At 35.5% G+C, this 16,201-nt stretch overlaps 1 protein-coding gene and 1 pseudogene across 2 annotated transcripts in view; both read left to right on the forward strand.

Moving 5' to 3' along the window:
* Positions 1 to 16,201, forward strand: part of ZFAND3 (zinc finger AN1-type containing 3) — a 332,486-nt gene that overhangs the window by 233,349 nt on the left and 82,936 nt on the right. For both annotated transcript variants that reach the window (XM_011354552.2, XM_011354553.2), the window contains exon 3: positions 10,532 to 10,714. In XM_011354552.2, coding sequence (XP_011352854.1) covers positions 10,532 to 10,714 — 183 coding nt within the window. The remainder of the gene's footprint in view (positions 1 to 10,531; positions 10,715 to 16,201) is intronic.
* Positions 9,187 to 9,305, forward strand: LOC111736183 (annotated as a pseudogene).

Here is a 16,201-nt window from a genome sequence, read left to right on the forward strand (position 1 = left end):
AGCTTTAATAGAATTGAAGAGTTAGGGCCTTGTTCTAGACTAGGTTTTGGCTTAAAGGGAATGTTGTGGCTGTTCTGATCTTCTGTCCATCCAGACCACTAAAAATTTCTCTGTATTAGCAGTAAGGCTGCTTTGCTTTCTTATCATTCACTGTGGTAGCACTTTTGGTTTCTTTCAAGAACTTTTCCTTTGTATTTACAACTTGTCTAACTCTTTGGTGTTAGAGGCCTAGCTTTCAGCCTATCTCAGCTTTTGACATGCCTTCTTCACTTAGTCATTTCTAGCTTTTAATTTAAAGCAAGAGACATGAGACTCTTTCACTTCAACACTTAGAGGCCATTGTAGAGTTATTGTCTAATTTCAATATTGTTGTGTCTCAGAGAATAAGGGAAGCCTCAGGAGGGGGAGAGAGATGGGGAGATGGCCAGTGAAGCAGTCAGCATACACAGAACAGTTATCGATTAGGTTCACCATCATATGGGTGCAGTTGGTGGTGCCCCCCAAACAGTAGTAACATCTAATATCACTGATCACAAATCACCATAACAAATATGATAATAATGAAAAGGTTTGAAATATTGCAAAAGTTATTGCACCAAATAGTGCACCAAAATGTGACAGATATGAAGTAAGCAGATGCTGTTGGAAAAATGGCACCAGTAGCCTTGCTTGATGCAGGGTTTCCACAAACCTTTAATTTGTGAAAGATGCAATAATTTTGAAGCACAATAAAGCTAAGTACAATAAAATGAGATATACCTGTATGCAAAATTTTCTATGCACACAAATTATGAACCCCTGATTGTATTGTTCTCACATATTTGCTGCCCCTTCCAATGGAAGGATTATACTTCCCTGTCCTCATTACAGGCTCAGCCAGGCAACATCTTTTAACAAATAAAATGTGAACAAAAGTTTATATGCCATTTATGAACAGAAACTTACAAAATGTTCAGCACAAATAAATAGTATCAAACAGTGTAACATGGTATATTATTTTAAGACTGTCAAACTCTTTCCCAAAGAGTAACACACCACACATTGGCTTAAACTAAGAGCAGTTTTTTTTTAAAAGGATGAGGTAATGAATGGGTTTACTAACATTTTCTTATTATGCCTATTAAAGAGTATGAGGAGAATGTGCAGAATACCATGACTTTCACAAGATCAAACATTATGTATTATTTTGCTACCTTAAGTTTATTGGATCTTGTGCAAGTTTTATCTTAAGGGATAGTGTGTCTCAAAAGTTACCATCACCACCCCAGTTGAATTTCCTGAAACAAGTGAAATGGTCAGCTTGGCAATAGGAGTTAAATGCAGGAGGATTGAAAATTGGTAGTATGTGACCATGATATGAGATGATGAGGCTGAGAACTAGTGGAAGTGAAGTATCAGGTGGTAGGAATAGCTTGTTAAAGGCAAGAGTTACCTCATAGATGGAGAGAAGCAGAGGACCAAGTTACCAAGAGTATTAATGGGCAGCAGCAGGAACACTGTGCCCCTCCCAGTTCCCAAAATAGGAGGTGCCAGTGGGAGGTATTTTTGTTTTGTCTTTTGTCCTGTGACTTATGCACCATAAAATGAAGGACTGGTAGCATGAAGACTTGATACAACTATAGAAACGATCAAGGATATACAAAAAGGGGGTAACCTTTTCCTAATTTATTTGATATTTTCCTAATTTATTCCCAAAAGCTTTTCTAATTCTCTGTTCTGTGTTCATTGGGGGTGTTTGAAACATTAAGTCTGAACCAAAAAAATTTTTCCAGGCTCCAGCCTCTCTAGTGGTTATGTTGATGCCATACCTACCTGTGCCATTGGAATGATTCATGAATAACAGGACTACTGGCTTGATAGGGGTTTTTTGAATGGTACCAAGGATCAGCTGTAAACAGATAGGTCAAAGGTTTTTAGGTTCTAATTTGCCTGTTTTTGTCAGTTTTGCCTAATATTTCCACAATATGCCAAACCTTGTTGGTAATTTTGAAGGTTGAGCTATATGTGTAGGATGTATGTTTATGCATGCAGATCATCAAATGCTCATTTTGTTGAAACTAGATTTAATGTCACAATATTCAAAAAACTTCTTGTGTTTTCACTTTCTTAAAAAATTAACACATTTTGTGGTTAGACTGAAATGAGATAAACGTGCCTCTTGTGCATGTTATTGTAGTACTAATGGATTTTTAGATATTTGCTGTAAAGTTAACATGTTAATTTATGCCCTGTAAATGAATATGAGACAGTATTACTGGGAAAACTGTATAGTCTGCACAATAAATGCTGTATAAGAAACAAGCCTTCCTCCAAATAACGTTTTTGCTAGTTCACACTTTTGAGCAGTAGGCTCTACGGGTACAAAGAATCTAAGGACTGCATAATTTCAGTGATAAACCAGATTATAAAATAAGCATAATTACTAATAAGAGTTTTGTTTGTAAGCTTTGTCAGCTTCATATATTCATTCTCTTGTTGGTTATTTTACAAGAAGCATCCGAAGACATGTTTTTGGGAGCCAATCCAAACAAAAATTTGCAACTTTGTGGTCTGAATCTAAGCAAACGGGACTTGAGAGGTCTTGAACTTTTGAGTATTATCAGAACCACTTACCTGTCATGAGTAGTAAGGAAGAAACATTCGTGCAGGGATAGTTTGTAAAAATCAAATTTATCTGCTTATTGACAGAGCACTTAATATTTTTGTATGTAGAAGCAGTCTTGCTTTTTATGAATAAATTTTATAGCCATTTGAAGTTCATTAATGTCTGAGAAAACTAATATTTTAAAACGTAAGATGTTCACCATTATCAAATAATTTAAATTCAACAAATCTATGTTGTGCATTATGTGGCAGGCATTTTGCTAGGGGCTAGGATATATAGTGAATAAAACATTCATCCAACAAATATTTAAGTGCCCTCTATGAATAATCTTAAGGGCCTCCCTGAGGACATAGTGCTTATTTTAAGGTCAAAGATGAATAGAAATTACCAAGATGAATATCAGGATAAAGACAGATAGTCTCGCACATGCCTTGATCAAAACACTCCAGGTTGTGAAAGAGCCTGGAATGTTTGAAAAACCAGGAGGACCTCAGAATGACTGAAGCAAGGAGAGGGAGAAAAGCAGTAGCTTGAGATGAGATAGAAGAGATAAGCCAGAAGCCAATTCTTGGAGAGGCTTCTAACTTCTAGGCCATGTTTAAAATTTTGGATCTGATTTATAAAGGCAGTAGGAGATATGTTTTTGGGAGTCCGTCCAAACAAAAATTTGCAACTTTGTGGTCTGAATCTAAGCAAACGGGACTTGAGAGGAAAATGACTGTTAGAATTTGTATTCTATGTCATTCTGATTGCTTTGTGGAAAATGAATTAGAGTGGGCTAAAAGAGGATAGGATGCAAATAAATTGTTTCAGTTGCTATTGAAGGAATCTGACAAATGACCTTGACTTAGACTAGAGTGTAATGGCGAAATGGATGGATTCAAGAAATGTTTAGAAATTGTAAATGACTAGACTTGGTGATTTCTGAGATGTAGAATTAAGGGAGGACGAATATGGAGTCTGAGGTGATTCCCAGGCTTCTGACTTCAGCCTCTAGGAAAATGTTGGTGCCAATCCCTGAGATGGGGACAAGGGCAGAAGACAAGGTCTATTTTAATTTCTGAATTAAAGCACCTCAAAGTGGACATATTTATGGGCATAGATAGAGAACATAGGACAGGAGTCATTTATCATCAATAGGAGATGTGTGTGTGTGTGTGTGTGTGTGTGTGTGTGTGTGTGTGTGTGTAACATGTATATTTTAAACTTGTCTGAAAGTATCAATCAGTACCAGTCTGAATATTCTGAGATCAGTAAAGACAGTCTGATATTTAAATAGAAGGAATCATCATGAGAAGTGAGATTTGGGTAGGGTAAAGATTTTTGTTTTTATGAAAGGAAGCTTAAATGAACCCAGCCACATTAAGTAGATCACAGTTTTCTCCATAGTCTAGGATCCAGGGTAAGATTTTAATAGTAAAACAGTCCTTTGGTTCTTGCAAATTCTTATTTAAACCAGTTTGTCTTTGCTGAAGCTGTTAACCCAGGTTAACATCTAGCTACTAGAATTTTATGAATTGACTGGCTACTGCTCATGGTTTTGTAGTTTTTTAAAATAAGATCCGAAATTTGTGATTGGGTGGCGTAGGAAAGTGCATCTTCAAAAACCTAGAAATTTCCTTATGAAGGGAGGCTGTAGCCTGTTATGTACATAAATTAAGAGAAGGGATGAAGAAGAAGAGAAAGAACACTATTCTGATAAAGGAAGCCTTTATACAGTACCTTACATGAACCAAACTTGAGATTACAGAATTGAATTTTTATTTGCAACATTCATATTCTTCTATAATGGAGTACTTAAAACATGAAGCATTTTATGGTGTCGAACACCAAATTAAAACTTCCAGTGGGAACATGGAGTTGTAATCTGTGATACAGAGTCAGGTGAGGTTTGGAGACTGAGAATGGGAATGTGGGAAGTAGAAAAGTAACCCTTTTCCACTGCATGCTATTACCTTTTGGCAAGGTAGGCGGTGGTTGCTTCAGTGATACATGCTACAGTGGGAAAAGTGTGGACATTAGAGTCGTATAAACCTTGGTCTCAAACCCTAGCTCCAGCACTTGTTAGAAGGAGACAGGTTGCCCAACCTTGCCATGCCCCACTTTCCTCTGCTAAAACGTGAGATGACATCTACTGCCCATTTTATTTTGAGGATTAAATGAGAAAATGAACTTAAGGCTCTGTTGAGTGCCTTGCCCATATGGTAGGTCCTTAACTCTTAGATTCTTTTTCACCTCCAACTTGATTTTCTTTACACCTAGCTTTAATGCCTATAATAATGTTACAGAAGCGTTATTAGTGGCCAAACAGACTTAATGAGTGAGAACAAATGCAGTTGAATTTCTTGTCTTACTTACTGATTATAAAAGTAGAAATTTACAGGTACTGAGTGCTTTATCTTTTATAAATCCAAATCCAGATGATGCTAAGAGTGCCCTTAGACACACAAAATAGTTTATGAAAAGGTTTAAAATAACAATTGATAAACAATTTTAAATGTAATCCAATGATAAGTTTTCTACAGAAAATCATTTTGCCACTTTGTTAACATTTATTGAGCACTATTTTTTTCTTGGGCCTGTATAATGTGGGAGACTGACAAGTGAATAAATGATTCTCATACACCATGGGAAGTCGTGTGCTGTGGGAATTCACAGGGTGTTGTGCCAAGAAAATTTGACAATATGTACCAAATGCTTTAAAAATGTGCATCCTCTCTTACCCAATTGATCTACTTCTAGCAATATAACCTAAGAGTGTTCGATGAAATCTTGCTTGTAATAGTGAAAAATTGATAAATGTATAACAATAGTGAATTGCTTTGATTGCTGTGTTATATATAAGTGGATATAATACTTACCCATCAGTGATCACATTGATTTGTATGTGACAAAATAAACATATTCATGATATATTGCGAAGAGCAAAAACTAGGTCACTGAAGAGGATTTCAAAAAGGACAAAAGACTTATTTCAAAGAACAAAGGTTTAGTGAAATCCTTTCAAATCACTTTTGTGTATTCTCTACCTTGAACAAACTATTAAAAAAGTCATTTTCATTATCTGGAAGTGGGGTGGGAATTTAAATGAGCTAAGCAATCTTGCCAAATCTGTGTAGTATATCTGAAAGAAAAACAAATTGAGGCATATACATATCAAAGGTGAGTTTTGAGTAATGACTAAATAAAGTATAGTTTCAGTGAGACTGCCCAGGTGAATGGGCTTGTCAGAAGAGCAGGACGAGGTGCTTTTCTGTGCTCCCAGTCTTGTAGTAAGAAGATTGACCTGTGAGAAAAATCATTCTGAAAACAGTGGGAAAAAATACGTCCAGTGAGTAAGTGGGCAACCAGCCCCAGGGACTTTCCTGGCCATTTTGGCTCAGCTGGTACCATTAGGTCAGTTTTTCTATTTTGTGGAAACATCTCATTTTCTGGATATCTCAGGTCCCAAGACACCTTCGTTGGGAAATTTTTTTTCCCCTTAGTTGATAATAAGGTAAATCTACCAAGATCTTGGCTTCTGTTCACTTCTGAACAATAATCCCATTAAAGGTCAAAGGTTTTTACTCAGGTTTTGCAAATAACTTTAATTTGGAAAAGTTTTAATCATATAAACCTCTTTCAGACTCACAGCTGTATTCAAGATCAAGTTTACACCTTTGGATATACCATTAACTTATCAATTTACAAAAATAGATAATTATATATATTTTTTCCTCATAGAAATGAATAAGCTTGGAGATGTCTAATTTTCTCACTTATTTAAAAAAAAAAAGTGTAAAACAAGTGAACAAGTCCTTACTGTGTCTGGGGCAAATGAAGTGACACTGTCTGCACTTCTGCACTGCTTTTTATTGTAGAGTGAACATAGTCTCTCTGCCTTTTTTGTCGTTTACTTTTTTACATGTAATTCAGATCTACTTCCTTTTGTCCTTAGAGTAGACTTATGGGTTTTGGGGGGTGAGTCAGAGTCAGAAGTTGGATGCAGAATGATTCAGAAAGAAAGGAACAAGAGTAAAAAGTAAAAAGAGCTAATTCTGTGCTCTTTAAATTAGGGAAATACCTTTTATTTTTAATGACTGTCGTTTGTTGAGTATCCATGTGCTAGATACTTTATGTAAATAAATTATCTTATCTAAACCACATTATTATGAGAGGTAGAAATAACTCCCTCCCTTCATTTTACAGACAGGACCCCAAAAGATTAAATAATTTGCTTTTAGCCATATGCCCAGTAAATAACAAAGTGAGGATTTGAATCCAGATTTAGTTCCAAAGCTCTTTCTATAATACGAGCTGCTAACTTTAGCCTAAGAGAAAACTCTTAGGATTGACTAAATTTCTGGTGAGTTAGCATTAATTTACTCCCTTGGCTCTTGCTTTCTTTTTCTGTAAGATGAGAAGATTGAATTGGATCTTTAAAATTAATTCTGATTGAAAAATTCTGTGATTCTTGGGTTCTTTATTGAACTGAAGTAGAGAATTTTTAGAGCCGCAACTAGTTCTTTTGTGTGAGCCAATGTGATTTGTAATGAATACTTTTAGCCTGATGATTTTCCATACCATCGCCATGTGCAGATGCAGAAAAGGCCTAGTGGGAGGATAGGGTTAAGTGTGTCAACTTCATATGTACAAAAGAAAACTTAAAGAAAAATACCTGAGCATTAAGGAATATGGCAAGCATGGACTGAAGATTGTGTGAGTGGTACCTGGTAACAATGTCTTTAAACAAAAACATGATTTAACCCCTACGGGTCATTGTGCCTGAGTGAGTGAGTGTACGTGTGTGTCTGTCTGGGGGACTGGGGATTGTGCTAGATGGTACAATGATGATTCAGTTTCACTTTTAGGGCCTTATAACATTTCCAGTTAAATGGTAGAGAGAGAGTTATAGAAGGGACACAATGATTATTGGCATAGGAGAACTAATGAGATGGCATAACATAAAAAAGAAACATCATTATTGCAGTATTTTTATTCCATTTATATAGTACCTTTTTCTCTGAAGGTGCTTAACAAATAACATTGAGATAATAAGCTATTTAAAAATGTCAAAACACTGAAGAATAAGAAAGTGGCTAAGAAATACATACACAGAAGAGAAGCAGTAGAGGCTTTAGATCACTGATCTGCACAGCAGGGTAGTGATTCTTATGTTGCACTCACCTTTGATGCTATAAATGGGTGGGGGCTTGACATGGAGGCCTTTTCCTTGGGCCAGTGTTGTGTTCACCATTCCTGCATCCTGTGGTCATGATTGAAGACCTTGGGTTTTGGTGGCAGGACCTGTATTTAAATTCTGACCGTGCTCCTTACTAGCCATTAACTTGAAACAAATTACCAAAACTTTCTGAGGTTCAATTTCTTCCTCAACAAAGTAGTATTAATTATACCTCCCATATTAGAGTTATCCATAAGATTAAAGTAAATGAGTTACATAACCTAAAGCATTTTTTAGTGCCTGGCCACAGTAAATGAACATAAATGCTCAGAATATGTCTGATGAGGTTATAGAGCATAATAGCAGAAGCTTCTTTGTGGTTCAAAAGACAAGACAATGTGGAATTATCAAGATCTTTTTCTTCTTTGAATGGACATAGTAAAATATAATCTGTACTTAATAGATTAGTATTAGGTTTTTTAAGTGAAACAGACAATATACATAGTGATTATAACCCACCACCGGCTTTAAGAAATAAAAAATTACAGATAGATTTGAAGACCCTTATTCCCCTCCCTCCACACTCCCAATAACCACTATCCTGAATTTGGTGTGTCATTTCCATGTATGTTTTTATATTGTAAATATGTATGCATAAACAATATGTGGTATTTTTACATATTTAAATTTTTCACATAAATATTACTATACTACATATATCCTATAGCTTGCTTTTCTCCCTGCATTGTTTTTGAGATTTTCCTGTTACATTTGTAGCTTTATTCATTTAGTTTAACTGCCACAGAGTATTCCATTATATGCTAGAATATACCATTTTAATCTATTCTGTCAGTGGACATTACCTGTAATTTTTAATATTTCTGCATATTTTTCACCTTCACATCCCCCTCCCTCAACTTAAGAAGTAACCTCTGTGCTGAATTGGGTTAATATTTTTTAATGGTTTAAACGTACATGTTCCTAAACAATATATTGAGTTTTACCTGTTTTTAATGTTTATGTAAGTACTATCTTACTATATTATTTAGTGACATGCTTTTTTTTTGTCAGCGTTATGATTTTGAGATTCATGTTAATATGTGTGGCAATAGTTACTTGTTCTCATTATGTATATTATTCCATTATTGGAATATATACAATATAGGGACCTCTAGGTTGTATCTAACTTTTTACTATCACAAATAATATTTCATTAAGATCCTTGTACATGTGTGTTGAGTTTCTCTCAGACATATACCTAGGAATGAAATGATTGGTGTAGGTAATGTATGTGCATCTTTATATTTACCAGATATCGATAGGTAGTAATTTTATTATTGTTTAATTATAAATATTTTCTAATTTTCTGTTTTCTGATTTGACCTATGAGTTAAAAGTGTACTTTTTAAAATTTCTTTGGGTCTACAGCCATGCCACCCTGAACAAGCCCAGTCCCGTCTGATCTCAGAAGCCAACCAGGGTCGGGCCTGGTTAGTATTTGGATGAGGGACCACCTAGGAAGACCAGGTGCTATAGGCATAAAAAATAAAAAATAAGAGATTATAAGATGACAAGGTCCTTGCAATCTGTGAGGTCAACCAAGGGTTGCCTCGCCTAAAAAAAATTAAAATTAAATTAAAATAAAAAAAGTTTCCAAATATGTAGCATTTTTTTGTTATGTATTTTTAACTTAATTGTTCTGTGGTCAGCTAATATGTCTGTATCTTAAGAACTCTTTGGCATCTATTGAGACTTTTGCTTTATAATAAAGTCTAATGTGTTGTCAAGGGTTAGCCAGGTTTCAGTTAGTTTTTATAAATGTTCCACATGTGTTTGAAAATAATTTATTATCTAATTTGGGGTACATGAGTTGGTACATGTTTACTAATCTTAACCAATTTTACTACTTTATCTGAGACAGCTATATTAAAATCTTCCCATTATGATAGTAAATTTGCCAGTTTCCACTAATTACAATCATTTTTGTTTTCTAGATTTTAAAGCTTTGTTATTAGGTACATACAGGTTCAGAATTGTTTTATCTTCCTGGTTAAAAAATTTTTTTTTGCTATTATATAGTGATCCTATTTACCTCTAATATGCTTTTTGCCTTAAAGCCTACATTTTCTGACAGTACTATACCTCTTACTGGCTTTTTAATCATGTGTATTTGCTAGCATATTTTTACTTTAAAATTTTCTGTATCTTCATGTTTGTTTTTAGTGTCTCATAAACTGCAAAGAGCAAAACATTGTTTATTCAATCTGAATTTTCTGTCTTGTAACTACTAAGCTTAGTCTTTTACATTTATTTCCATTACTGGTATGTGTCTGTACTTATTTCTATCTACCATCTGCCATTAGGTATTTTCTATTTACCCTGCTTTGTTCTCTGCAGTTTTTTTCCCTTCAAACAAACCTATCCTCTGTTTGTTTGAACAAATTTTCTGTATTCTTTTTTTTCCCTTCTATTGATTACCCCTAATATTTTAGTATGCAGTTTGCTTTGCAAAGTCATATTTTAAAATCAGCATTCTACCATTCTTCTGAATAATACAAAGACCTTAGAAAGCTTTCGCTCTAGTTACCCTCCAACAATTTTATGTTTTTGACCAGTATTTTACTTCTACTTTTTAACCACCCAAAGTCGCCTTTTTTTATTGCTGCTATTACATTTAATTTTTATACTAACTTTCATTGTTTTCTAATACCAAGAAGATTGTGAAACCTCTCCATTAAACTGGTTTTCTCATTCTTTCTCTTCAGATTTTCAAAAGAAACAACCAGACGATGATTCCACTCCAAGTACAAGTAACAGCCAATCAGACTTGTTTTCCGAAGAGACCACCAGTGACAACACCAATACCTCGATAACCACGCCAACTCTTAGTCCCAGCCAGCAGCCGCTTCCGACAGAACTGAATGTAACTTCACCAAGTAAAGAAGAGTGTAAGTGCCCACATCCTGTGAAGTGGTAGAGAAGGCAGCCCAAGAATCCTATCATGAACTTCTTGGTAATGCCTCATCCCAGAAAAAAAGATAGTAGCTCTTTTAATTCAAGATTAAGTGTTGACATATGCCTATATGTCAGCAAGTCAGAGAATAAGTTTCAGCCATTCCATAGAGCTTAAGGTGATCTTAAAAGGAAGCCTTTTATGTTAACTGTCAAGGTACACAAGATTTTGAGCTAGTCTAGGGCAGTGGTTCTCAGCTCTGGCTGAAAATTGGAATCTACCAGGAATTTTTAAAACAACTTTAATCTTCAGCAGCATTCCCTGAGTCTAATTTAGTGGATCTGGAGAGAGGCCCAGGAATCTGTTCTTTCTAACACTGCAGGGGATTCTAAGGAGCAGCAAGTGTTGAGAACCACTGGCCTAGGGAACTTGCCCCTGATTTAGTAACCTTGGATTGAAACATTATCTCTGTCAGTAACTGGGCCTTGAATGTTTCTAGGCAATTAACTGAGATAATTGTACTGTATACTTCGTAGAACATATGTATTTGAAGGGAAGAGGAGATGGTTTCTGTTACTCTTCTGTAAGTCCTCGGTGATAGAATACCATTATCATCTATGTAATATGAAAGTCCATTGTCCACTTAATCTTTATAATGCTATAATCATCTCCTCTAAGGCATAACTATAACTATGACAGTGTTCGTTGAAAATTATTGGCATATTATGACATAACAGTTTTTGCCTTTAGTTAACAGGTTGAAATTTGGTGCTTCGAATTTAATGACTATCTAGAAATTCTTGGAATATAGTAGATTAGAATGTTCTGCCTGCTAACTTTGAAAAGATTACCAGAGAATGAATATTTATCTAAACTTATCATAAGCCACCGTACTAGGTAAATTGAGAATATAAAAGAAGGCCATAGCCCCTATCCTCCAAAGAATTTACTATTTAACAGGAAGAATTAAATATATCTGTTATTAAAGATAGTGACTGTTAAAGAAGGGTGTTGTTTTACTTGAGAAAGCAGTGTTGAAGAAAAGCACAAGGTGGTGAAAAGACATTCTAGACAGAGTAAGATGAGATATGGAGGATAGCTGCATGAAGTTCTGCAATAGCAAGTGACTCTTTTAGGGCTGTTTATGGAGGACAAGGCTGGAAAGGTAAGGTAGATTATGGCCATGTCATAGAGGCTTGAATGCTCAGGTAAGATATTTGGATGTTAGAGAGTTGCCATGTTTTTGAGTAGACGAAGTAATATTCTTACAGTTCTCTTGAGGAAATAACCTGGCAGTTTTGAAAATGGGAAGGATTATAATAGAATAACATTACAGAAAAAGACTTTTTAAAATACTGTAACTTTTTCATTAGAGTTCCAGGGGAAGATATAGACATCATTTAAGAGGAGAAGAAAAAGATGAAAATGGTAGTGGTAATGTTAAGGCAATAGGTTTTGTTTTGTTCTTAAAAATCTGTTCAGGGTCATGTACTTATTGAGGACCTGATGAAAACTCTGGCCCATTGTCTCAGAAGAATACATGCCATTCGTTTATACCCAATTTTGAATAAAATTTTTTTAAAACACTGTGGCCTTTAGGGAAAAGTTGGAAGTAGTCTAGATCTCATCTCATGGAACTGTATCTGATTAGATCCACACATACCAGGGTCAGGCCACAGTGAACCAAAATGCAACTGAGATGGAGATAACAAAGCTACCATTTTCTGAGCACTTTATGCTCATTGTACTATATGTTTTGCATATTTTCTCATTTATTCCTCATGACAACCCAGCGAGGTAAATACTATCATCATTTCCATTACATAGATAAGGAAACAGGCATAATGAGATCGGATAACTTGCCTGTGGTTGTGAACTAGTAGATACCAGAACCAGGGTTCAAATTCAGGCATTTGGCTTCAGATTCTTTTAATCAGTTAATTCATAATGTGAAATGTAACTGCCACAGAGAATAGAAATATTCATGTTGGCAAGATCAGCACTTTCTCTCTCTGTAATAAGGAAACTCAGATCATGAAAGTCGCTGTATTAATTCATCATGAAAAATCCCTGTAACAGAGATTGGAAATAAAAATATATTCATTTGACTAAAACATTTTCTGTGGAAGCAGGCCTTTATGGGGAAGCTAACCTATAACAAGGATTTATAGAGCAAATAGCAAAGTGTGACTCAGAACAAGTGGAATTAGATGAAGTGAGTTTTTAATTGAGTCAGGCTGATTGTCTGGTACAGTCCAAAGACATATAGGGAAGGTCTTGCGTTTAATGCAAGATTCTGTCTTCATACCCTTTCCCCGCTGGACTTAGACCTGCCCTGAATTCTGGAGCCCCTAGGACACAACACTTCCTCTGTTTCCATAAATTGCCATTCTAAGCCACTGTAGACTGCCATGTTGTTTCTTTTGCTATATAAATACTTTCAATCTGATTAAAGATGTCTAGTTCTACTAGCTTCACATTCATTCTCTCTTCTGGTAACATCACTGCTTTAAACGATTGTGTGTTCATGTTCAAGTTAAACTCTCTGAAGGTAATCTCATTTTCTAATTCTCAAGAATTCTCAGACCCACACATACTAGAGTCAGGCCACAGCAAACCAACTTGAGCAGCCAAAATGCATCTGAGTCTGACATAACAAAGCTACCATTTATTGAGCGTTTTATGTGCAATTCATTATACTATATGTTTTGCATATTTTCTCATTTATTCCTCATGACAACCCAGTAAGGTAAATACTTTCATTATCCTCATCTATAGATAAAGAAACAGCACAGAGAGATCAAGTAATTAGCCTATGGTCATGAACTAATAGGTATAGAACCTAGGATTATTGGAATCCTTGGGTTTTATAAATCTATGGAAATGAGATTTGCTAATCTGAAGTGTGATGATGATTTAAGTCCTCAACAGGGGAGTTTGAGTTGGAGCTTGGGAGAGAGAAGCCAAGGTTGGCTTCGTCCACATGGAGATGATAGGTGAAGCCTTAGGAGCGAAATGAGATTGCTAAGAGTAAGAGTAAAGAAAAGCAGTGAGAATAGAATCTTGAGTAAAACTAAAACAGAGGAGGCAACTGAAAAAGTCAGAGAGGAGGAGCATGATAGTGGGTAAGGTCACAAAAGCCAGGGAACAAATTTTAACTTATGTCATGGGCTTTAATAATGATGATGAAAATGTTAGCTCACATTTATGAACTGTGTGCTATATTCTGAGCACTCTGCTTAAGCTCTTTACATGTACAACATTTCATTTTCACAGTACCCTATGAGATAGGTACTTTTATTCTCCCCATTTTTACAGATGAGGAAGCTGAAGCTCAGAGGGGTTCAGTAATGTCTACCCAAAATTACAAAGTTCATGCTTCGCAGTGTAGTTCATGTTCTAACCCATTAATTTGGCGTCAGAGCCTATGCTTTGAACCACTATAGCATATTACCCTCAACGTTGCGAAAATGCTGCAAAGACTGTAAACCGACAAGAGACTTTGGAATTGGTGATCATGAGATTGATTAACTAAATAAACTATTTCGGTGGTTTGTATATTCGTTTAGGAGTCTGCTGAGGGTCTACTATATATTAGACACTAGGTTAAGTGCTAGGTACGTAAATGAATATGATTAGGTCTCTATCCACAAGGAGATCACCTTTTCAAATATGTATGCCTCTCCCTGAGATTCTGGCTTGTTCTCCCAAACAGGTACATAAGAATTTGGGGGTGAAAGTGAGGCAGCAGCAGGAGCAGTGATGCACATCACTTGCAAAAGCTCTCTCAGGTGGGTTTTGCTACCTCACCTAGGTTGAAAACTATGCTAGAGTGAGGAGATGTGTGCCTGGTTTGTGGATGGGAGATATAGAGATGAGGAAAGTAAGGAAAGTTTGTTAAAGTTGTCAAAGCTATCAGGGCAGATGCATTGTAAGTCAAAGTGATTGCCAAGTAGCAGTGAAAACTCAGGTGAGATTAGACAGCCTGATCGATTGACACCTTGCAGATTTCTTCAGCTGTGACCTACCTACAAGAAAAATGCAGGAAGAGGCAGCAAGGTATTACTTATGTTGATCTTTTAGTATCCTCAAGGGACTAGAATTTCATCTGTTGGTCCTTCTTAGCTTCCCCTAGATAGGGTATGGAGAAGTAGGACGTGAGAGTTGCTGAAAAATGGGTTTGGGATTCCCAATCTAAGTACTACAGAATTTGTTAACTATACAGTAGTTATTGATTCATTGTTATTGTGTAGAATTGGAAGTGCTGTGTCTTCTTTGGGGCTTATTGAAAGGTTTTACTCTTTCCTAATAATCAAGAGAAAAAGTATTGCTTACATCGGCTTTCTACTCACTATTAAATAACTGTATTAACAGAAAGGTGATGAGAGTCTGGGTACATTAATGCTGTTTTGAAAAGACTGCAGCCAGAGTAAGAACTGTTCACAAGAGTGTGTAAAATACAGATTTTTCTCCAAAAGAATTGAAACACTTGACTGAAAGTCAAATAAAACAAATATACAAGTGATATTTGTCTGAACACCCATACGTTTCTTCCTCTCCCATTTTGTGTGTCTGCAGAAGAATCCACGGAACTTTAGCCATTAGAAATATTTTCAAAAAACAGTGTAAACGGAATTCAAATAGTGACCAAAGGAATTATCAACAGCATTTAAATACTAACACCAGAGTACTCTTAAAGTACTATTTCTAATACTTTATCTGTATTAACCTACTTTATCTTTGTTATTCCTCTGTAAGGTGAGTACAGTTACCTTATCTGTTTTATAGATGTGGAAATGGAGACCCAGGATGATTCAGTATCTTGCCCAAGATCACAGAGCAGCCTAGCTCTCTGGCACCACATCATACCTTTCTGTCTCTATAGTGATTTATAGTATAAAGGACATTACATGCAAATGAAAAACTATAGAGGAAAGAGGTATTGCACAAACACTTAAAATTTAAAGAACGAAATAACATTTCTTTCTGCTTTTGCTACTACCTATTTACTGTTCTCCCAATTTCTAGGTTTTTCATAGAGGAGATGAACTGTGATTTGTTCCCTGTGTTTCTTGATCTAACTTTTTTTCAGTTTTTTTCTTTTTTTATTAATATTTGTTATTTGTCAATTATAGTTAACATACAATATTATATTAGTTTCAGGTGTACAACATAGTAATTAGACATTTATATAGTTTACAAAGTGATCACCCTGATAAATCTAGTACCCATCTGACACCGGACATAACTGTTACAATATTATTGACTGCATTCAGAAGTGGAATTACTGGGTCCTTCTTTGTCTCTTGTTACAGCCTTTGTTTTAAAGTCTATTTTGTCTGGTGTAAGTGTTGCTACCCCAGTTTTTTTTTCATTTCCATTTGCATGAAATATCTTTTTCCATCCCTTTACTTTCAGTCTGAGTGTGTCTTTTGATATGAAGTGAGTCTCATAGGCAGCATATGCAAGGGTCTTGTTCTCT

Source organism: Pteropus vampyrus, unplaced genomic scaffold (genome assembly GCF_000151845.1).
Source record: "Pteropus vampyrus isolate Shadow unplaced genomic scaffold, Pvam_2.0 Scaffold18, whole genome shotgun sequence".
Taxonomy (NCBI): Eukaryota; Metazoa; Chordata; class Mammalia; order Chiroptera; family Pteropodidae; genus Pteropus; species Pteropus vampyrus.